General features: G+C 35.0%; 1 protein-coding gene across 3 annotated transcripts; it reads left to right on the plus strand.

Annotated features, from left to right (window-relative positions):
* The first annotated feature begins 980 nt into the window (after positions 1 to 980).
* LOC125658636 (uncharacterized) lies at positions 981 to 22809 on the plus strand. Of its 3 annotated transcripts, XM_056149374.1 has the most exons (12): positions 986 to 1038; positions 2600 to 4227; positions 4480 to 4566; positions 5991 to 6155; positions 6659 to 6834; positions 7673 to 7822; positions 9554 to 9662; positions 12310 to 12342; positions 13233 to 13410; positions 15265 to 15470; positions 15571 to 15585; positions 18752 to 22809. In XM_056149374.1, exons 1-12 carry the CDS (start codon positions 1031 to 1033, stop codon positions 18949 to 18951), a joined length of 2955 nt encoding a protein of 984 aa, XP_056005349.1. In that variant the 5' UTR covers positions 986 to 1030; the 3' UTR covers positions 18952 to 22809. The 3 variants fall into 3 exon arrangements, with proteins under 3 accessions (XP_056005348.1, XP_056005349.1, XP_056005347.1); XM_056149372.1 differs by lacking the exon at positions 12310 to 12342; XM_056149373.1 differs by lacking the exons at positions 12310 to 12342; positions 15571 to 15585 and having other exon boundaries at positions 981 to 1038.
* Positions 22810 to 23470: the final 661 nt, after the last annotated feature.

Genomic DNA, 23470 nt, shown 5'->3' on the forward strand with positions numbered 1-23470 from the left:
TGCGCGCATTAAATCAACTATATTGCTCTCATCAAATGAATTAATGCGCGCAACAATTCAATTAATGCTCTCATCAATTCAATTGTTTATATCATTAATTCATATAAAGAGATCATTAATTCAATTAAAGCGCGCAACAATTCATCTGAAGAATTAATGCTATCATCAATTCAATTAATGCGAGCATCTTCAATTATTTGAGTTTATGTTAATTTGGTGCTCCATATGTATGAGGTGCCGTTTTAATATTTTTGAGGTATTTTCTGTTATAATTTTTTTTTATTGATATCAATAATTCCAATTCCTGATATCAAAAAATAATTCTTCATATCAAAAAATAGATTTTTTGATGTCAAAACATTTTCTGATGTCAAGAAATCGAATTTTTGATATCAAAAATTTAATGTTTGGTATAATTTTTTTAAAATATTTTTGATATGAAAAAATCAGATTTTTGATATCAAAAATTCAAATTCTTGATTGTAATTGTTAAATGTTTCATGAGAAATCTCTAAAGAGGAAAGTCCAATCATCTTTGTAATGATACTCAGTGATTAAAATAGTCATGCTTGGCCCGGACTAGTTTTTATATGAAATAACTTTTCATCCTCTTTAAAAGCATCAATTAACAATGGGTCATTATTTTGGGATGCAAATTCCATATTTTTTAACCTACAGTAATATTTAAACATTGATTCATATATTTTAATGTGTAAAGGATATAGACTTAGTTCCGAAAGTACTGCAACATTAGAAGCTTTCTCATGAACACCTAGTATGTCTTTTAAAATAGTATTGTGTACTTTCTCAAAAGGCAACTTTGATTGGCTATTTATGTCAATCTTAAAATCAGTAATCCAGATTCAGATGAATATGTAACAATAGGTAATATATGAGAGCCTGATACACAAGATAAAATCCGTATTCATAAGCGCTATTGTTTCCGGTTTTTCTATTAGAATATCCCTAATCACGTGACAATCACTGTTTGTGGAAACATGGCGAACGTGTATACAATTACCAAATTTGCATGTTACGGTAATTTTTTCTCACATGGAAGTGCACCATTCACCTAGTCAGGTTATCAATCTTACTTATTTATGTACAATTATCCGGAAAATGAACGACCGATTAAGCAATGGGGTCTTGGTTGACTTTTATTTAATAACAAAGATTGTTTACATCTTCTGGCACTTTACCAGATTTCACCCTGGCGATGAAAAGTAGAATATGATAACGCGATATCAAGCCTCAGAATCTTTGTTAATATTTTTCTAAAACATCTTAATGTTGTTGTTTTTTAGTGTATGACTGTATGTATATAATTTTCATCGTTACAACTTGCAATGGTTAACTCGTGCACCGGTTAAATGGCAGGTCTTTATGATTTCGTTCGGTATGCAGCTCTGTGGATATTAGACTAGTGTAAACAAACACGAGGGATGGTCTTCAAGTGTAAATCTTTGTGTAGAGGCGAGTAAACACGTGTGTCGAAAAATATTTCTGTATGTAATATGGTATAGCCGTCATGGTCACTTCAATTGAAAATTTGCACAGTGTCAATGTTGTTTTAACTTAATAAAGCCGAACTGCTTCACCATGACTCATGTTGCTATATTTGTATTTTTGTTTTACTAAGAAAAGAAATGACAAATTGCATGGAGAAAGACAATTTAGTACATTTAGTATTCTTTTTGAACTTTGGTTAATGGCTGTAAATAACTCATTCTCTGTTAAATAGAAGGAAATGAAAATTGTAAGCATGAACCAGGCATATATAGACTCTGTTACTGTTTGTGAGATGATGGAAACTTATGATGTTTTAATTATCAGCTAGGTCTCATTAATGATTCAGAAACAGGTTTTTTGGTTGCTGTTTCTTTGTCTATTTTTATGGTTGCAGTTGTTGCTGCCATTGCTTGTCAGATAATTGTATCAACTTGTCAGTTAATAATATGGAATTGTCAGATGATTTTATCCACTTGTCAAATAATGAAAAGTTTAAAAAGTAATTGTAAAGATGCTTTCACAACCAAAATGTGCTATCCACTTAAACAACATAATGATCTGAGAAGCCCAAACCTCACCTTATTCAAGATCATTATGCCAACGTGTCAAATGTTTTTGTCAACTTTTAGATAATTATTTTGATTTGTCAGATATTTATGTCAACATGTCAGATCGTGATGTTGACTAGTCAGATATTAAGATGGAAAATAGATGTCAGCAAAATGAGATTGGTATTTCAGAATTGAAAGATAATGAGATAATATGAATAAGGATATTTTTTCTGATAAGTCGATATTATCACCTGACTGTCAGACAAATCAACACAATTATCTGACAAGTGATGGCAGAAAAATGCCACCATAGTTTTAGTTGTGCACCCCTCCTCCACCACCACCACCAAATCAACCTGATAATGAATATTTTGGTGCGAATAGGTAGTTTGTTTAAGCACTAAAGTTGGTGGAAGATACATGTAATTACTCAATGTTGATAGCATGAATTTTAGTCATGGTCAATTTCATGGTATTGTATTACTACTCTGGGTTACCTCTATTAATTATTAAGATTTGATTCTTTAATATTATTTTAGGATGCAGGAATACAATTTAGATGATACTCTTTCCATGAGCCGGGTTCATGTTCCTGGGATGGATCAGGACTACGATGACACAACAGAGTTCTATCGTCATTACACTCCCCCCTCCTACAACACTCATGTCTCCATGGACTGTGTATTTGATGTACCAGAGGCTGAGGAAACACTGAAACTGTTTCGTAAACCCTTCAAAATTGTAAATCCTGGAAACCATGTCACAAAGAGAACACCAGAATACTCCAGCATTAGTTTTATGCACTGCCGACATCTCCAGGGTCTGGGGGCACAGTACTTGAAGTTACGAGCTGTAATGGAAGAGAGAGCTAAGCTAGAGTTCCTCAGGGACTGCTTGTTTAGAATCAAAAGTGTCACTGCGTTCGTCCAAGACCTGGAACACTTGGTGCAGGCTGAGTATCGTACATACTACGCCATCATGCACAACTCCCTGATGGATGCACCTTCTAGCAAGATCTACTGTTTGAATGCTCTTTGTGAGGATCTAAGGACCCATGTGGGGCACTGGAATAACATAAAACAGTGCTTACATACCAATCGATGGCTTCAGCCCATATTGGGGCGTCTCTATTTAGATCTAGAACATGTCCGCAAGGTGCTCTCTCAACTCTACAGCGATGCCATCTACTGGATGGAGAAGTTAATTATTATTGGTTTACAGGTGTTTGCTCATGGAAACATGGCAACATTGACACAAGAAATTGTGTGGAATATTGCTAGAGGATTGGAAGACTTCAATAATGTGGCTAATGGTTTGTCCAAGAGTCGATACATGAGCACTTCTTATTTTATCCTTGAACACATTCAATCAGAAATGATGAATCTTACATGTAAATCAGACCCTCGTGTTACAAACCAGCCTGGACATGTCTCATTTTCTGTGAAGTCCATTCCTTTTTCCAAAATCCTCAACATAATTGCTGTTGAACGTGCTAAATATGCTGCCATAGAAACCCACAGATTTTTCACTGTTAATGAGGACTTTGTTCGGATCCTTTATTCTGGAAAATTACCAAACTATGTTTGGAATGACGAAGTTCAATATCCTGGTCACATCTCCCACCACCTGGACACGTCTGACTACCACACAGCAAGTGGGAGCATGACCTCCATCAGTGGGGCTATTCTCAAAGTTGGGTCAGTCCGAGCCCCTGACCTCACACCATATGAACCTCCACTAAACGAGTTCGCTCGCCAGGAAAATGAGTTTGCTGAAAACTTCCTACTCATTGTGTGCAATTCAACTAATCTACTCAGGAAAAATGATAGTCACTCAAAAGGCAAACACAAATCAAGTAAATCTCCCAAGAGCCCCACCTCAAAACCCCCTAAAGGACAGGACACGCCCGTTCTGTCTCGCTCCGACTCCAAGCGCAAGACCGTCTCATGGGGAGACAGTGCTGACAGCTCAATTCGCTCCCAGCTGGCAGGCCGATACATGGAAGTCTTGTGGAAGTTCTTTGGACTAGCCTTAGAGCAGTGTTTCTATGAACCTGTATGGGGTTGTCGTGGTAACCAAGTTGAGGGGGAACTCGGTAATGTGGTTCTCTGCGGTGCAACTGTGATGACTGTGGTCAGAAACATGATGGAACACGTCTGTCTCAAAGGTACTAAATAAACTTCAGTCTTACCTTGGTCTTTGAAGTACTACAAATCAAAGAGTGTTAATATAGATTTGCGATGTAGTTTACATTAGATTTTGTGAAAGTACTAATTTTGATTTATTCTTGTCAACTTTTATTCCAGTTTGCTTCTGTATGTATTGAACATTATTCATATGTTTATTATGATCTTGATACTGTACATTTACCATGTTATGATGTAGTACTTTTGTCCTATAAATACTGTGTATTCTGTAGACATGTTTCCTCCCCGTGCTGTTTCTCCTGTCCTGCGAGTGGCCAGAACACTCCATTCACAGACCGCGCTGCAGTCATGGGATATATGTAAGTTATCTTTTAAATTAGATGTTATGCCATAGTGTTGGCTTATATAGTAGTGTTTGTTCTCCACCCCCCTCCCTTCCCCCATCGGATTATGTGGTATGACAGTACATAATATTATAATTACGATTGATCCTAGGAAGTGTAATGTAAAACAAATTCTGACAGCATATTATGGTGAGTTTATCACAGAAAAAAATATATGCATACAAAATTTTCAGTTTAAGCAGTATATTTATGAATGAATTGCACATGTTTCCCCTGTGAATTGAAATCTGTTGATGACACAAGGAGATATGTGCTGCACTGTCTGTATTGAAATCTGTTGAAAATTAAGTGACAGTGGGAACATTTTAGAAGTTTTAATGTGAATTGGACATTTATCATGTTTACGATTCATATCTTTACCAAATAAGAAATCTGCCATTCGGTCCCTTAACATCAGGGTCTTCTAGTCTTCTTGCATGTAATTAATCAAATTTATACCAGCAGTTTGTATATATTGGAAACTTGATCAGCTCATGATTAAACAATACAGCACCTTAATTAAGATATTTTAGATTCTTTAAACATCTTGATGGCCAAAGGGGTACAATTTGTTTTAATAGTCTAATTAATCTGCAAGCATCCTTGTGAAGCCAATATTTAATTTTCTTAATTCCTGGAGCCAGAGCAGGCTTACAATAGGGGTTTAAAGATTTACTTTATATAGTATGCATATAACGAATAGGTATCTATATATTTTTTAAATGTGCTTTATGATGTTCTGAGCTAAAGTTGGTGTACAGTAAAAATCTAAAGATACAGGATTACAGTAGGAATCTTATAAAAAAAAAATTCAATAGCAGTATAATGAATTTTGTATTTGTGAAAATGATATGCAAGCTCCCAAAGAAATGTGTGTAGTGGTCAAAAATGGGCCTTGCCTTATTGCTAAGCAGCTATTGGTGTTACAATAAGATCTTTTCATGTCAATGTGACCTTGGTGAGCATTGTGGCCCATGGGCCTGTTATTTAGTCTCTTCTTTAATAGTATTATGAATGAATACACCAAATAGTTTATAAGGACCGGTACATTGCATACATTGCAAATAGAATCATTTGACTGTTTCCATTATTTGTAAAATTTGAATTGTGTAAAGAAACACCTCTTTATATAAAAGAAAAATGAAATAGATATTATAAAAAGAAAGCCGGCCTGTGAAGCGTTTTATTCCACTTTGTATTCTTTATAAATGTTGACATCATCAATTGTGACCAGCTCCATGTTTATTCATTTAACATCTTTGATCCACAAGGTTTAAACACAATCTAGGTAAACTGGTATATATAGTATATAGAGAGCTCTTATAGAATATGGTGTTGTTGTATGCTTGGTTCTGTTTTCATTGATGTATGAGGCTTTGGGTTGTTTTGTTTTTTTCCAGTGATGTGTGAGGCCCTTGGTTGTCAGATGTCAGACAAGTGTTATCCTTGTTTACTGGCCAGCGGAGACCACAGCACAAAGACAGGGATGTTGCTCAGAGACACATATCAACCTCTGTTTAGTCTTCTCCAGGAAAACCTAAAAGATCTCCCAGAGTCTGGAAAAGGTAAGACAAACCCTGGCAATAGGAATATCATATAGATGGGGGGGGGGGGGGGGGGGGGAGGGGGGGGGGGGGGGTTCCAGGTGCATAATTTGGGAAATTTAATATAGAAAGGTATGACAATTCTGGCAATTTGGCAATTTTATTAATATCTACTAAGATAGATTTAAAAGGGCTTAAATTTGGTAGTTATTGAATGAATTGATGATTAGGAACCTATTTCCAAAGTCAGACAAAATAAGGACCTTGTCTATGAAATCAGCCACTAAATCACATGTAAAATGATACACAACTTTCTTCTCTGAAAAGTCTTACTTGATTGATTAAACATGTAAAGGTAATTTTTACATTGAGTACAAGTATGAATTAAAATGATTGTGTATAGACCTATAAATGCTAAACTCTGATCATACAAAAGACAGATTTAGGAAATCTCAAGAAGTGTACAAAATGACCAAGTACAGCATAGTGTCAAACTTTACAAATTATTCTCTTATTTTCAAAAGATGGCAGTTTATTGCTTCCAAAGCAGGATCTAGACCTTCCCCATGTGACAGGAATCATTTGTCGTCTGCTGACAAACTGTCAGACAGCACAAAGATGGTGTGTCCACAAATCTCATGCCTTCCTGTCATCCTGGGCAGTCGGAAACTTCCTGTTGGTCACCCAGACAGATCTCAAGGTAATATATATGGACAACCCAAAGACCATGCAAACAAATCTGAAAGTAATTTATAAGGGGCCTTCGAAACCCACCCAGACAGATCTAAAAGTAATTTATAAGGAATCTTCAAAACCCACCCGGACAGATCTAAAAGTAATTTATAAGGGCAATTCAAAACCCACATAGAGAGATCTAAAAGTAATTTATAAGGACAATTCAAGGCTAACCAGACATATCCCAAGGTAATTTATAAGGGCAATTGAAAACCCACATAGAGAGATCTAAAAGTAATTTGTAAGGACAATTCAAGGCTAACCAGACATATTCCAAGGTAATTTATTAGGCAACCCAACTGTCAACCAGTCAGACCTCAAGGTAAATTTAGTTTCCGAGCTCAAGGTAATTATTAACAGAGACGTTCAACATGAAGAAAACTCCACATTGGGTCCTGCGATCCAGTAAATTTTGTAAAACTTACTGGAGTTTTGTCGAATCCCAAGAAAACTATGAAAGTAGAAAAATGTGCTAAAGACACCATCCCTTCTTTTTTGTGTGTGTGTGTGTGTTTTTGTTTTTGGTTATGACATGAGGTCAAATTACGGACCAGGCACTTGTGATATGGTGTAGTCCTCCAAATGATAATGAATTTTTTTTTTTTGGAATGTGATAAAGATTGAAGATTTTCATTGGATGTTCTGTCAGCGTCATGCTTTCGGTCAGACCTAAGGAAAATCTGGTTCATCCATACAGGGACATTGTGTTTAAGATAGCAAAGTTTGGTTAAACTTGAGAAGACAATGAAAAGGAACAGATTTGTTTTAGGAGGTGTTTAATGAATTTTAACTTTCTAATACAGGTCTTGGCAGACGAAACAAAGAAGGCCCTATACAATGCTCAGCTATTTAACTCCAAGAATATCAACAAATCAAAACTTTGTGATCAACAGATGGGGGTGTATTTGTCTGAGGTTACAAGACAAATATCCGATGTCAACATTCAGTTACAGGTCAGTTCATCAGAGCATAAACAGTTACAGGTCAGTTCATCAAAGCATAAACAATTACAGGTCAGTTTGTCAGAGCATAAACAATTACAGGTCAGTTTGTCAGAGCATGAACAGTTATAGATCAGTTCGTCAGAGCATAAACAGTTACAGATCAGCGCATGAATAGTTACAGATTAGTTCATCAGAGCATGAACAGTTACAGGTCAGTTCATCAGAGCATGAACAGACTCTACAGATCAGTTCATCAGAGCATGAACAGATTTTACAGATCAGTTCATCAGAGCATGAACAGTTACAGGTCAGTTCATCGAAACATGAACAGTTCAAAATGTTGAAATTGTGTGCAACCAATAACTTTGCTTTCCCTGCTTTTAGTAAAGTCTAGGTGTAGTCTTATTGTTTTGGTCCTGAAAGCATGATATAACCTTGAAACAAGTCAATGCTATCAAGGTCACACCTCTTTGAAATGATGAAATTTTATCAGAGTTGTACATTAAGCATCCCATGCTTGAAAACAAATTCATTCTTACTATATGTAAAAGGTGTATTATAGTCTTGAAGTAAGTTTATGTGACTAGGGTCAAGTTTACTTGAGCATGAGTTGTGGGTATCATGGACTTGCAATAACAAGGTAATGTCGGTGAAAGGACTGTAATTTATTGCATAGATTGCACATGTATCGTGTTTCAACAATCGCATACATTGTACATGTATTATAATCATGTGTTGACACTGACCTTGTTTGTCTGGTTTTTCTTCCTCTTTAAAAACACCAGCATGGTGAGGTAAACTTTCTTCCAAATAGATTTGATTTTTAAAGGTTTTCTTTGGTGTATAGGTCAACATTTAAGATTTTAAGTACTGGTTTAATATGTAGATTTCACACCAATCCATCTGCAAGTGTGGAGTTGTAGTTTTTACTGATTGAAAAGTTCAGATTTCAAAGAAAGCTATCCACTTTTGAAAGGATGTGTCTTTAACTGCAGAATTTCCCAAGTCCTTTACCAGTAAAACTGATAGAAAATTTACATGTCTTGCAGAATGCTCTACTGCATTGGTCCATATAACCGATTTAACATGTCTGGGCTATACGGACCATGTAATGTACCTGTACTTTACACATACATGGACGTTGTAGTGACCGTCACTGTATAGGTGGTACATGTATATAAAACAGTTGATGAAAGGAAACATTTCTTGTGTTACTTTTACAAGACTAATGAAAATCAGAAAGGCAGTGCACTTCTCAGTGTGGAATTTACTGTAATGATTGTAGTTTGTAGGTAATTATACTCTACATTTAAAAGTAAATAAAAGTAAGGTGCTTTTTGTTTCATATTATTAAAGTAGTATAAAGCAGAATGTTTTTTGTTTTGGTTTGTTTTTTTCATTTTATTCTCTTTTTGATAAAAGTATCATTTAAATTATTGCAATATCTATTTTTTGGGGGTCCATTTCTTTTTACAGTTTAGTGAAATATCTGTTTGAATTACAAGTATAAAAGTTCAAAACTGAAATATTCATTTATTAGAATTTTATTCAGAACAATGTGTGCTTTTAGATATCAATTTAGATAAAAACAAAATCAATTAAGAAAAAGCAAGTTCTTTGGTACACATTGTAAACGAGATCATGCTCTATTTGGCATTTCCTTGGGTAGGATAATGCAGAAGATTTATCATGGCTTTATTGTTGATTACATGTTAATTAATCCTTCATTGATTTTTTTAGTCCCTTTCTGGAGCAGCCATGAAGGTTTTCACTGAGAACTGCAGCAAACTGTCGGCTGATTATTTCAGCAGTGAGATGCCGCAGGGAAAAGTATGGCGTAAAAAATCAGGTAATTATCGTTCGGGTTAGAGTGACATGAGATAGTGGAGGCCCTCTCTATTTCACTGGAATTTCTGTTTTACTTCACTGATTTGAAATGATGCAAAGTTTGCACCTGTCGCTTAATGATTTTGGTTTTGTTATGTCAAAAGGTTTGTGATTTTCATGACATACCACAAACATTGGTATAAATTTGAAGATATAATGTACCAATTTTTAGGTCACCTGAGTCACCTAGGTGACCTATTGCTATCTGTTTTGTCCATTGTCGTGCACCGGTCTTAATTTTTTTTTAACATTTTCAGCTTTTTCTTTTCAATGGCTTGACCACTTCTTACCAATTTTTGGTATTTAGCATCAATGGGTCAATTGAACAAAAATCGTGAATTTCATTTACCCTGCCTCCCAGGGGTCTGAGGGGTGGGGATAAGAGTATCAAAATGAATGCAATATTCTAAAATCATCTTCTTTACTCCTGGATATCAAGCCGTCAAACTGCTTGCATGATTATAATAAGCAAAATTGAGAAATTCATGACCCTGGATTTAGGGTTCAGTCACCAGGGTGGGGCTAACTGGTCATATATTGAAAATGTGTTGTATCCTAGAAAACTTCTTCTTTACTTCAGGACATCAAGGAGGCAAAATGTTTGCATGATTATATCATTATAATGAGCATTGAGGCGTTTACTAAGATTGTGATATTTATGACTTTAGGTTTCAGGTTCTACTATTAAATGAGCAATCAAGCATGGAGTTTTCTATTGAATATTGCTAGAGTATGAATTTGGGACCTATGGCAAATTACCCAATGATATGTTAGAAAGTGTTGTGTATTAGTTATTTTCAAAATTTCATCACACAACTCATGAGCTGTGAAAAATGTGTTACTCAGGTGACCGTTAAGGCCCATGGGCCTCTTATTTTGTTTGCAAATGATCCGATTCTATTCATCTTTTTGCATGTTCATCTGAAGGAATTGAAAGAATCAACTGCAGTTTTTTTTAACGATGATAATTATAGATACTAATATCTAATTCAATACCTACTACAGTAGTATAAAGACCAAAACCAGGTAGAGAGAGATATATATAGTGATTGTGTGTACACACAGGCTATCAAATTTTGACCTTGAGCTAACCTTTAAAGTTGTATGGTCTAATGTTCATCTATTATTTTTTGTACAGAATTACTTTAAAGCAGATGAATTAGTTTTCTTGAGCTATTAACTTTTTTTCAGTTACATGCTTGAAAACATTTGTATGTAAAAGACTACAGTCAGAAGATTAATCAAAAAATAAATACAGTTGGAACCCATATATATATATACATCTGTCCACTCATTCAGTCTGGTAGACATCTATAAATAGCTCCACATGCTTGAGGGGAATCCCAACATGGTGTATATAACTCCAACACAACTGTCTAAAGTGATTGAAAGAGCATGAAATAGTGAATTACTAAACGGGATTTCACATTTTCATTTCTCTCAAACTTATGACACAGTTCGGTGGTAACAGAATACACAGCTTTACACAGATGAGACCACCGATGCTGGAAGTCTGAACTGGACACATGATTGTCACTTGATTTGTCTTCTGAATGACCGAGTGACAGTTGTATGTGTAAACTAATATAAAACCAAATAATTCTGGTTAAAACAGGTGAAATAACGTATGACATTGTACAGCCTCATAAATACGTACATAACATTGGTTTTAGTGTTTTTACAAGGTGGTCTAAGTTTGTCGATATTCAGACCATACGACTTTAAACCAAATATTCTGCTGAATCTTTAATTTTTGTTAGATTGACGGTGATTTTGATCATTCTAAAAATTTTGTGTATGCTTGCATCAACTGTATTTTATGCATTTTATCACAGAACTCAGTGTAGAGAATTTATACCATGGTCACAGATATCATAACTAAGTTGTACCATAGTCACAGATATCATTACTAAGTTGTACCATAGTCAGATATCATTACTAAGTTGTACCATAGTCAGATATCATTACTAAGTTGTTCCATAGTCAGGTATCATAACTAAGTTGTACCATAGTCAGATATCATTACTAAGGTGTACCATTGTCAGATATCATTACTAAGTTGTACCATAGTCAGATATCATTACTAAGTTGTTCCATAGTCAGATATCATAACTAAGTTGTACCATAGTCAGATATCATTACTAAGTTGTACCGTAGTAATTAATGGTATCTGTGACAAATATCATTACTAAGTTGTACCATAGTCAGATATCATAAATAAGGTGCAGAACTTGATGCAGATATTTAATGACTAAGGTGCATACCTTGATGTAGATATTTATTGACTAAGGTGCAGACCTTGATGTAGATATTTATTGACTAAGGTGCATACCTTGATGTAGATATTTATTGACTAAGGTGCAATACTTGATTTAGATATTTTAAGGCGCAAAACTCAATGTAGATATTTAATGACTAAGGTCCAGAACTTGATGTAGATATTTAATGACTAAGTGCAGAACTTAATCTAAATATTTGATTACTAAGATGTAGATATTTTAAGGTGCATAACTTGATGAAGATATTTAAGGATTAAATGCAGAACTTGGTGTAGATATTTAATGACTGATGTGCAAAACTTGATATATTTTGCTTGTGTTTATCCCCAGGTGGTGATTGCATGGGTTGCGGAGAGGTGACCAGTAAGCAGATATTTGTCCATTTGTTGGATTTCTCTTTGTTTGATTCATTAACATTTTGAGTCATTTGGTGTCAAAAATTTTTGTGTACATTAATATCACAAAGAGTTTTTGTATGTGTAACCAGAGATTTGGGGACACATAGTTTTTGGTCTCTTTATCTGTCTGTAAAAACTTCTTACCCATAACTTTTGAATGGATGGTGATAATGGCTTTCGTATTCCTTGTGACAAGACCTTTCTTTTGGTATCAAGACTTTTCACCTCAAGACTTTCACCATGGGTTTTTAACCTACTTTTGATGAAATTTAACCTTGGCCCTAATTTGTGAATGATTAGTTCTAGGGCGTTCATATCTCCCATGTGTATTCCTTGTGACAATTCTGTTACTTTCCTGTCATATGGGGGCATCAGTGTTTCACAAACTTCTTGTAATTCCTTAAAAACTGTGGGTTTGTTTGTTTGTTTGTTTGTTCTAGAGGAGTGATTTAGACCTGCTGATTGTTATATTTATTTCCTCATTTTCTGTAATAACTGTGGAATATTTTCTGTCTCTGTCATGGCTGAACTGTGGCTACAATGTATGTTCATATAAAAAGAAATTCTTTTTCTTTTATTTGGAAATTTCAGTTATGAACATGTTTTATTTTTTTGGTGATTTATCTTTAAAAAAAGTATTACATTGTGATAAACAAGCTTATTTTTGCTGCAGTTCAATTTTTGCTATTTTCACTGTACTCCCAAACAAAACTAAAGATTTGGCCTTAACATTTGTCATGTTTGAATAGAATTGACATGAAAATGGGCTTAGACAAAAAACTTTGAAATTAACAAGGAGAGAATTTGAGGCTGTGTAAGATTTATAATAATGTTTTCTCTCTGTTTTTTTTTCAGACCTGCCAATGGAACACAACCTCTATATTGAACATGCCCTGGAGACTATTCTGGAGCCTGTGCTTGATGGTGTGAGTAAACTGAAGCAGGCTGCACAGCTCAGTGTTGTCTCCCTGGCCATCACAGCGTTCTGTGAAGCATGGAAAAACAACATCCTCAAAAACAAGATAAAATTCAGGTTTGACATTTTATATATCAAAGTGTTAGAAAATGTTTTATCAGGAATGCTGGTCTGAAATACCTATGATTATATGGGAAATAGTTATATATTTACAATCTTATTATACCCCCCGAACGAAGTTCTGTCTGTCCATCTGTCCGTCCGTCCGTCTGTCTGTGCAGATTCGTGTCCTGGCCATAACTTCTTTGTTCTTTGACTTAGGCATACCATATTTGGCACACAGGTGGATCACCATAAGACGATGTGTCGAGTACCTTCATGACCTCTATATGACCTTGACCTCAAGGTCAAAATTAAAAGTTTTTTACAATGGATTTGTGTCTGGGCCATAACTTCTTTGTTCTTTGACATAGGCATGCCATATTTGACACATGAGTGTATCACCATGAGATGATGTGTCATGTACCTTCATGACCTCCATATGACCTTGACCTCAAGGTCAAAATTAAAGGTTTTGACAATGGATTCGTGTCAGGGCCATGACTTCTTTGTTCTTTGACATAGGCATACCATATTTGACACATGAGTGTATCACCATGAGACGATGTGTCGGATACCTTCATGACCTCTATATGACCTTGAACTTTGACCTCAAGGTCAAAATTGATTATAGGGTTTTGAAATAGTCATACCATAAGACATGGGTGTATCACCATGAGACTATGTGTCATGTACATTCATGACCTCTTTATGACCTTGACCTTTGATCTCAAGGTCAAAATTATAGGTTTATGCCATGGATTTGTGTTCGGACTATATCTTCCATTTTCTTCTACAAAGGCATACCATATTTTTACACTCAGGAAAGAGGTAATTTATAGCTATTAACAACACCCTTTGGGAGATTGGGGTAAGCGGGGAATATTCTTAGTGAGCATTGCTCACAGTACCTCTTGTTCAAGTTATTATACCCCCCGCAACAAGTTGTGGGGGGGGGGGGGGGTATACTGGAATTGGGTTGTCCGTCTGTCTGTCCGTCCGTCCGTCTGTAGACGCAATAGTTTCCGGGCTCTAAAGCATTATCCTTTCCACCTACCGTCACCATATCATATATATGGACTACCCATTGGATGAAGATGTTCCCTATCGATTTTGGGGTCAAAAGGTCAAAGGTCAAGTGCACTGGACATCGAAGTAGCAATATGGTTTCCGGGCTCTAAAGCGTTATCCTTTTCACCTACAGTCACCATATCATACATATGGACTACCCATGGGATGAAGATGTTCCCTATCGATTTTGGGGTCAAAAGGTCAAAGGTCAAGCGCACTGGACATTGAAGTAGCAATATGGTTTCCGGGCTCTAAAGCGTTATCCTTTTCACCTACAGTTACCATATCATACATATGGACTACCCATGGGATGAAGATGTTCCCTATCAATTTTGGGGTCAAAAGGTCAAAGATCACGCGCACTGGACATCGAAGTAGCAATATAGTTTCCATTTAAATTCTTTAACGGCTTTTTTCATCGCATGGAGATGCTGTGTTCTTAGATAATCCATTTCTCCCTACAAACGAGAATACCCAAGGTTTGTCATGCCATTTGTTTTTTACACTCAGAAAAGAGGTAGTTTATACCTATTACCAACACCCTTTGGGAGATTGGGGCAAGTGGGGGGTATTCTTAATGAGCATTGCTCACAGTACCTCTTGTTATTTTTTAAAATATTCAAAATTGTCACTATTTTGTGCTTTCTTCTTTTTTTTTTTCTTCATGAAAACATAATTTAAATTGCTTCTCTTGCAGTCAAAGTAAAATGATAGACTCATGATTTAAATCTTTTTCATCATAAAAATATCCTAGAAAGAGGACGATAACTCTGGCATGATTTTAATCATTTTTGTTGACAGCTATATTGGGGCGTATCAGCTAGGTGTTGACATTGGGTATACGAGAGCATGGTTAGGGGAGTATGTAACAAACCCAGAAGTCAGGCAGACAGTCCTTGACCTCAGTGTTTTTAAGTACCTCAGTGGGGCAGTCATGATCCTCAAGAAGCAGCCTTTCCGTAGGGGTGGATCCAAGTTCCGTGAGCCATGTTCCATGGAGGACCTCAGTAAGTCACGTTGTGCCGACTCGTGAATAGCAAAAAGATATTATTTAACACCAAGATTTTTGATGATTTGATTACTTTACTGCAATGTTTTCTATACTAGAATCTGTTGATGATGGTAAGATGATAAATTATGTACGAGTTTGTGTTATAAAAACTTTGGCTAGCTAGAGTTTTCTGTAGGGATGCCATATGATACTAAAATACCCCACAGGTTAATCATATTTTGTTCCTAAGGCAAGACTTTGTCGATAACAAAATGTGTTTTGTACTTACTTTTTTGGTTTTTAGCTCAACTGAGCTAAAGGCTCAAGTGAGCTTTTCTGATCAAAATTTGTCCATTGTCTGTCAGTTTCACAATTTCATCTTCTTCAGAACCATTATGCCAATTTCAACCAAAATTGGTGCAAAGTACATGTATTCTTAGGTGAAGGGGATTCAAGTTTGTTTAAATGAAAGGTAATCTCCTGTTCCAAGGGGAGATAATCAGGAAAAGGCAAAAACAGGGTGGGATTATATAAAGATATTCTTCTCAAGAACCACTGGACCAAAAAAAAAGATGAAACTAAGGTGTGCAAGCTTTCTGACGCATTGAAGATTAAATTTTGTCCAAATCATGGCTCCCAGGTGTAAGATGGGGCCACAATAGGGGATTAAACTTATACTCAAGAACAGAGGACCCTGATTAGTCATATTGATATGCAGCTCAATAGAGCTTTTCTGAGCACCTGCTGTGCACTGTCCATTTGTCTGTCCATAAACTTTGCACATTTTTACTTCTCAGGAACCACAGGACCAATTTCAACCAAACTTGTCATAAAGCATCCTATGGTAAAGGGGATTCAGAATTATTCAAATGAAGGGTCACACCCTTCTTGAAGGGGAGATGATCAAGAAATAGTGAAAATATGTTTGCATCTTTTGAATATTTCTTAAGATCTACAGGACCAGAATACAAAATTTAAAAGCTTCCACAATAAGTGAAGATTGAAAATTGTCCAAATCATGGCCCTTGGTGGTAGGGTTTAACCACAATAGGGGATCAAAGTTTCACATGGGGATATATGTTTAAAAAAATTTGAAAATCACCACAAGAACAACATTGCCATGATTAGTCATATCACTGTGCAAGCATCCTCTGACAGGTAATGTAGATTCAAATTTATTGAAATTATGGTGGGGAAGGGGGACACAATTGGGGAAAAGCTTTTTATGGGTATAAGTAACACACTGCAGATTAAAGTTTTTCAAACCATGGTCCCCAGGGTAAAGCTACAATGGGGGATAAAAGTTTTGCATGAAGATATATTATAGCTTTAAATAAATCATTTTCTCAAAAACAACAGGGCTATGATTAGTCAGTTTTAATATGCAAGCATTCCTGGGTACTGTAAATTCAAATTTGTTCAAATCATGGTCCCAAGGGTAGAGTTGGACCACAGTAGGGAAACAAAGTTTCTATGAGAATTTATAGGGTAAAATGTTTAAAACTCTTCTTCCCAAGAACAAAAAGGCCATGAGTAGTCATGTGCAAGCATTCTCAGGTAAAACAGACTTCAAAGGATTAGAGTGGAGCCACAGTTTGAGTAGGGGAAATTTTTTTTTACATCCCAGGCAATATATAAAATCTTTGAAAATTTTCTCATCAAGAACCACTGATTAGATATTGTAATATGCCAGAATTTCTATGTAGGGCAGCATTTAACTAGTATTGGTATAAATAGAAAATTACGACTTAGCATGAAAATATATAGGAAATTCGACAAAAAAATATTTTCAAGAGAGCAAAGCCACATGAAATCATATCACAAGCAAATTTATGTTCTGAATTCAAGTGGGTTTTTTTCCCCCATGGACCTTGGGGTATGAATGAGGCTAAAATCATGGATAAAAATTTACATAATGCATTATTTTAGGGTGAAAATCTTTAAAATTTGTAAGAAATCATCCTCTCCATGTTTGTTATAATGATATTGACACATCCCCATCTTGTGTTCAAGTTCAGTAAAGTCACTGGTTGGGGTCATAATATGGGGTCAAAATTTGTTGTGGGATTAAAGAAGGTAAAGATGTAGACTTTTAAAAATCTTCTGAAGACAGCAGGGCCAAGGCTAATTCAGGTGAGCATTGTGGTCCATGGGCCTCTTGTAAAAGATTTATTATATCGTAAAAATTTTATTATCATTTATCTTAAAAACATGAAATTGAAAATGTTTTAAGCTGAATGTATTTGATATGAAATGCTTGAAAGACATTGCAAGGAAAACGATGGCTCATACTCTGTGAATCTGTAACCCTAGCACTCTGTCGTTTGTGCACTATATGCAGCAGAAAAGTAGAAAACATAACATGCGAAATGAAAGTACACATGTTGAACTACTAACTATATTTCACGAAACATGATGCACATTTGTCAGTGAGAAATGTGTGTAAATCACAACTACTAAACCATGCAGTACACCAATCTGAACACAAATGCAGGGCATATCTAGTTTTCACAAATATATTGGGTTCCCTAAAATTTAGAAGAAAAGGTGAATTTTGACAGAAATAGGAATGTTGATCGACTTTTAAATGCTTATTAACAATTATCGTTTGAAGTTTGTGACCTCATTGAAATTCTTATGTATCTGTCTTTTAAAAGATGCAACTGAAATGCTTTGTTTACCCAGCATGCTAACTGTTCTCTGTTTCTTGTGGAAGTGAAAGTTTGTGATGAATGGCCAGACTGATTACAATGTGGTTAACATCTGAAGGTTACAGTTTGAAAATAAAGAATTGTGAAGAAAAGTTTAGATTTTGAGACTTTGAGTGGGATTAAACTTTTCAGGTCATCCATCACAAATTTCACTAGTGAACTAGATTTCTCTTGGTAGGATTTCGCAACATTTGAACATAATCGATTCAGTTTTTAATCTGACAAGATTTGACTAGGAAAAAAGTTATTATTAGGGCCCTGCCAAATGGCAGGTACTCAACAATAATCACTTTCTGTCTATCTGTCTGTCTGCCCATCAGCTCTTTCCATGACATGATATAACTTAAGTTTCCTTGGGAAGATTTTCATAGCTACTTGGATTAGACAGAGGAAGATGCCTTTTAATTTTCAGATTAATTGTGGGGCCTTGTTTAACTAGTCAGTTTTCTAATTTTAGATATCTATAACTATAGTGGAATACTGCAGATGTGAAATGTTCATAAGTGAATTTTATGGAAACCAAATATAGATATACTCATATAGTAATATTGATTTATGTTCCATCATTTCATATTTTTTTTCTTAGGTTGTAATGGTCATGCTGACCTTGAAAATATTAAGGTGGAGAGAAATTCCCGTTCGGTAGATACCGATCTCCCACCATCTGTCGACGAGTCTGACATTGAATTCGTGAACAACATAAACGAATGGTTGTCACTCCGTGTACAAGGGGGGTCCAGGGCCTGGAAATTATCGTGTCTTAACACGCCAGAGACAACGGACTAGCTCAGTCCAGGAACAGAACGATTACCCTGGAGAAATTAACCATGACATCAGACCTGAGAGTAGAGATGGAGGAGGAATAGTTTAAAGCCATTACACTAGACGCCTTTACACCAGGAGATGTGCCAGTGGACAAAGTGCTATATTTACTAGGAGGAAGTGCTGAATGTTGTTACACTTGTAGTATATTTTGATATTATTGGAAAGTTTTATAAAGCCTCTCAGATCTATTTTTCAAAGATCCTTGCCCATACATAAACATCTATTTATTTTAACCAGCTAACAAACCCGTAGTTTAATTTTAATAGGACTGTTTTAAAGTGTAGAATTCACATTTTGAATTTCTTATTTTCTTTCAACTTTTTTATTTTATTTGTTAATTGATATGTGAAATAACAATTAATACACACCTTATTTTCATGACACTTGGAATGATCATTAAATGATGTTACTTTCTGTTTGATACCTGGTGAAGACGAAATGTCACAGTGCATGCTGCCAAATACAGGTACCATGAAGTTGATATAATGTTAAATATATTTTAACACTTTACTGTTGCCAAGCCACTTGATTTTTTTTGGGGGGGGGGGGGGATCTAGCCTAGTTTAGGCAAATTTGATCATATAGAGTGTATGTTATTTTAAATGATAATGTGTGATGTGGTTGTATACAATCTGAGATTAATGCAGAGATTACAAGCTTTATAAATACTATTCAAATTACAGCAGTTAAAATAATGAAGGTCTTTACTATCGAATTAATTGTTTGAAAGATAGCCCATATTTCCTTTTTTTTCTCCATGTATGTATATTGCACATCCTGTTGTAAACCAAAAACGAAGCCTTTTCTTGTCGTTGACCTTCTCAGGAACTCAAACAAAATGGCATATATACATGTATGTAGATGGGTTTTTTTTTATGAGCAAGCTAATGTAAATGTACAGTAAATTCATTGCTGCTGTAACCCTGTTGACCTTATAGATCAGGAAACTGACTTCTATTGTGTTATAAAGACATATTTTGCATCCAGAAAAATTGATGGCTATTTCACCAAAAATGTAGGTTGAAATGTTCATGTTCCTCTGTGGTTTTTTTCTTTGTTGGAGATATTGATATAACATATTTATTAATTATGGGACTTGAAATTTTAGTGCTTTTAATTTTGGTTGATATTCCTCTTCTTCCAAAAGAGCCATCTTTTACAGCTTTTACATCAAAATTACCCTATTCACAATACTCAATAAGACCATATCAATATTATTGAAATACACTGATTTCCCATTAATAAACCGATGATAAAAGAAAGTTTTGAGGTATTTGACATATCAAATGTGGTAAAGAATGTTTAAATGTGGTTGAGAGTTTTCAGACCTTGCCTTGTCCTTTGTGTTTAGACATGTTGCTGTGTCAATTTGTTATATTTATCTGCTCATTACAGTGTACATGATCTGTAGCAATTGATGACATCACTACTAAACTTGTCTCCTCAAACAGAAGAGTTTATCATCATCTGCATCTCCTGTAGACCTTTGTAACATTTTGAAACCAACATTAGATAAACTATATCTACACATGTATTTACAATGAGATACTTACATCGTTTTGTATAGTATTTGTACTTTCAACTCATGATTAAACATTATAAGCATTAATCAAATTTATACATAGGTAGTCTTTAATTTAAATGTACTGTAAAGAAAACTTGAAATTTTAGACTGCATGATGAATTCAGTGCTTTATTTTAAATTCATAACGTCAAGCCTGTTAGACACAGAATTGTAGTAGGATTGCTTGTATAATTCTTTTTAAAGCATAGAAATGTAATTTTTTTACTCTATTTTTGTACCTACCAAATCCACTACCTATATAGTTATTTCTTACACGAGTGATCATTGTGGAAACACAGTCGTCATGTAAAGCTGTCAGCCCCTTGTCGTCAGGTAAAGCTGTCAGCTCCTTGTTGTCAGGTAAAACTGTCAGCCCCTTGTCGTAAGGTAAAGCTGTCAGCCCCTTGTCATCAGGTAAAGCTGTCGGCCCCTTGTCATCAGGTAAAGCTGTCATCCCCCTGTTGTCAGGTAAAACTCAGCCCCCTGTTGTCAGGTAAAGCTGTCAGCCCCTTGTCATCGGGTAAAGTTGTCAACCCACTGTTGTCGGGTAAAGCTGTCAGCCCCTTGTTGTTAGGTAAAGCTGTCAGCCCCTTGTAGTCAGGTAAAGCTGTCAGCCCCTTGTAGTTAGGTAAAGCGGCATTTATAAGATCACGATCATCCAACTGGGTACGCGTTTGCAATGATATAAGGAAGAAACCTTATGTTTTTCATGTTTATATATCAAAGGTCAAACTTACATGGATAATTTTGTTCTCTGATATGATTGATGTTCATTCTATATGTAAAATACAACTGTTTTCACTAAAGTAATCATGTGACATCCAGTTGACATTGTATTCTCATCAAGACTATGCTACATAATATGTACACTTGCACCCTTTTTAAAGAAATTCAGTGATATGTTTCTGAAGGATATTGCTAACCAAATTTTGGTACATAAAAAAATGAGGCTATTGTCACCAAGAAAACTTCTGATGCGGCTTAGAAATTATTAAGTTTGTTTATTAAGATTTAGTACATTGTCACAAATGTAATGATTAACAAATTTTGTCCCATAATTTGAACGAAGGTCAATGAAGGAGAATGACAGAAATGTGATAGATTCTTCTTTACAATGTGAGAGGAGTGTATTTGTTTTATTTTTTTATCTGCCATATTGTATACTTCTTATGTACATGTGTTACCACAATTCTAATCAAAACTCTAGATAAGTGTTAATTACTATTTATTACCGTAGATCTTTGGGTATTCTAGCGCCAGATATTAGAAATTTTAGCAGTTTTAGAGCAGAATAATGGTGATTAGTCATTTTCACTGAGAAAATTCAATTTTATTATTTGTATTGTTGCTAAATTGAATCTGTTGATTAGTGGAGAATGTCTGTTTAATAATTATGGATAATTTTTAAGAGTTGAATTTTCTCAGTTTATTGTAAAAGTGAACGTATGTGTAGATATCATTTACAGCCAGCAAATGATATTAGTAGAGTTCCTGTTTCTGTGATAAACCCATGTGACAAAAGGATGGAACATCCAGCACACTTTCAAAATTTATCTCATGAGTTCTTGTAGGTACATGTAAATGTTAGTAATTTTGAGTCATAAAACAGGTTGTTTACTCTTTTAATGCTGCTTGTACATTTAACAAATGAATTTTTGTTTGTATTTTATCGATCTGACCTGTTATATATTATTTCTAGTCAATCATATATTATGTATATTAATGTATATTAAATTTATTATTATTTATTAGCCTTTGTTACTTCCTTCTATTAAAGAAAAAAGATTTTACTCCTTCTTAATGTATCATTTTAACAATATTAAACATTCATCAAATGGAAAGATATATTTGTAAAGCATGTAATTTATTTTTGATCCTGTTTTCAAAGAGCAATAATAGGTAATTAATTTGTTTAATGTTGAAATCTATTTCCATAGTATTTCTGTAATTTTTCGAGCATTTTAAATCTTTTTGTGTAGATCAAATGGGGATGATAACACAAATGTTGTGAAGGGAAATTGCATATATTCGTTTTAAGAGCTGTAAATGTGCATCTGTGATATTGGTGATGTGTTTAATAGTTTATTATTTTTTACATTTTCAAATTTTATTGTAAGAAGTGTTTCATTTTTACACTGATTTTTCAATAGGAAAAAATTATTGTTGATATGAACGAGTTGCCTCCCTTACCACTTGCTGTTTACCCCTAATTTTCCGTCCTTGGCTTATATTATGAATAAAATTTATCCATTGATTGTTTGATTTATGTTGAGGGAAGAATATCTCAGCCATAGTTTGGCTGTGGAGAAAGATCTTTTCAAGAATTGAGATTGTCAAATTCCCCCAAGGGATTCACTTAACGCGCCCTCTGGTGAGGAAATTGGCAAGAGAAGTATGGAAGGTGAAGATAACGAACAGTGATCAATCTCATAAATCCCATAAGCAATACAAAATAGATAGTTGGGCAAACACGGACCCCTGGACACACCAGAGGTGGGATTAGGTGCCTTGGAGGAGTAATTAAGGAGTAATTCGTAACGCTCCGTGTGTTGAGAGAATGTCTCCTACCTCTTTGTGATCACAGAGGTTGACATTATATTAGAACGGTCAGTCATTAAAATGTTCGATTTATCACCGGCCCGTATAGATGGTGCTTTGATTTTTCAGAATGATAACCTATGAAAAATAATACGATTTGACAAATTATATACGCGGGTATTAAAGGAGTACTGATCTCCATGTAAGGAGAAAATCATGATTTTCTAATGCATTCTTATGACAGAATGGTTATGTGCGCAAGCTCGTGAGAAAAATATGATTAGAAACACCATGCGAGATGAGGATTGGGCTATTTTTACTTGCCACAACCAGGAACTATCAAAATATGCTAACTCTAAAACAAACCTGGTAATATCT

This window comes from Ostrea edulis, chromosome 9 (genome assembly GCF_947568905.1).
Source record: "Ostrea edulis chromosome 9, xbOstEdul1.1, whole genome shotgun sequence".
Lineage (NCBI taxonomy): Eukaryota > Metazoa > Mollusca > Bivalvia > Ostreida > Ostreidae > Ostrea > Ostrea edulis.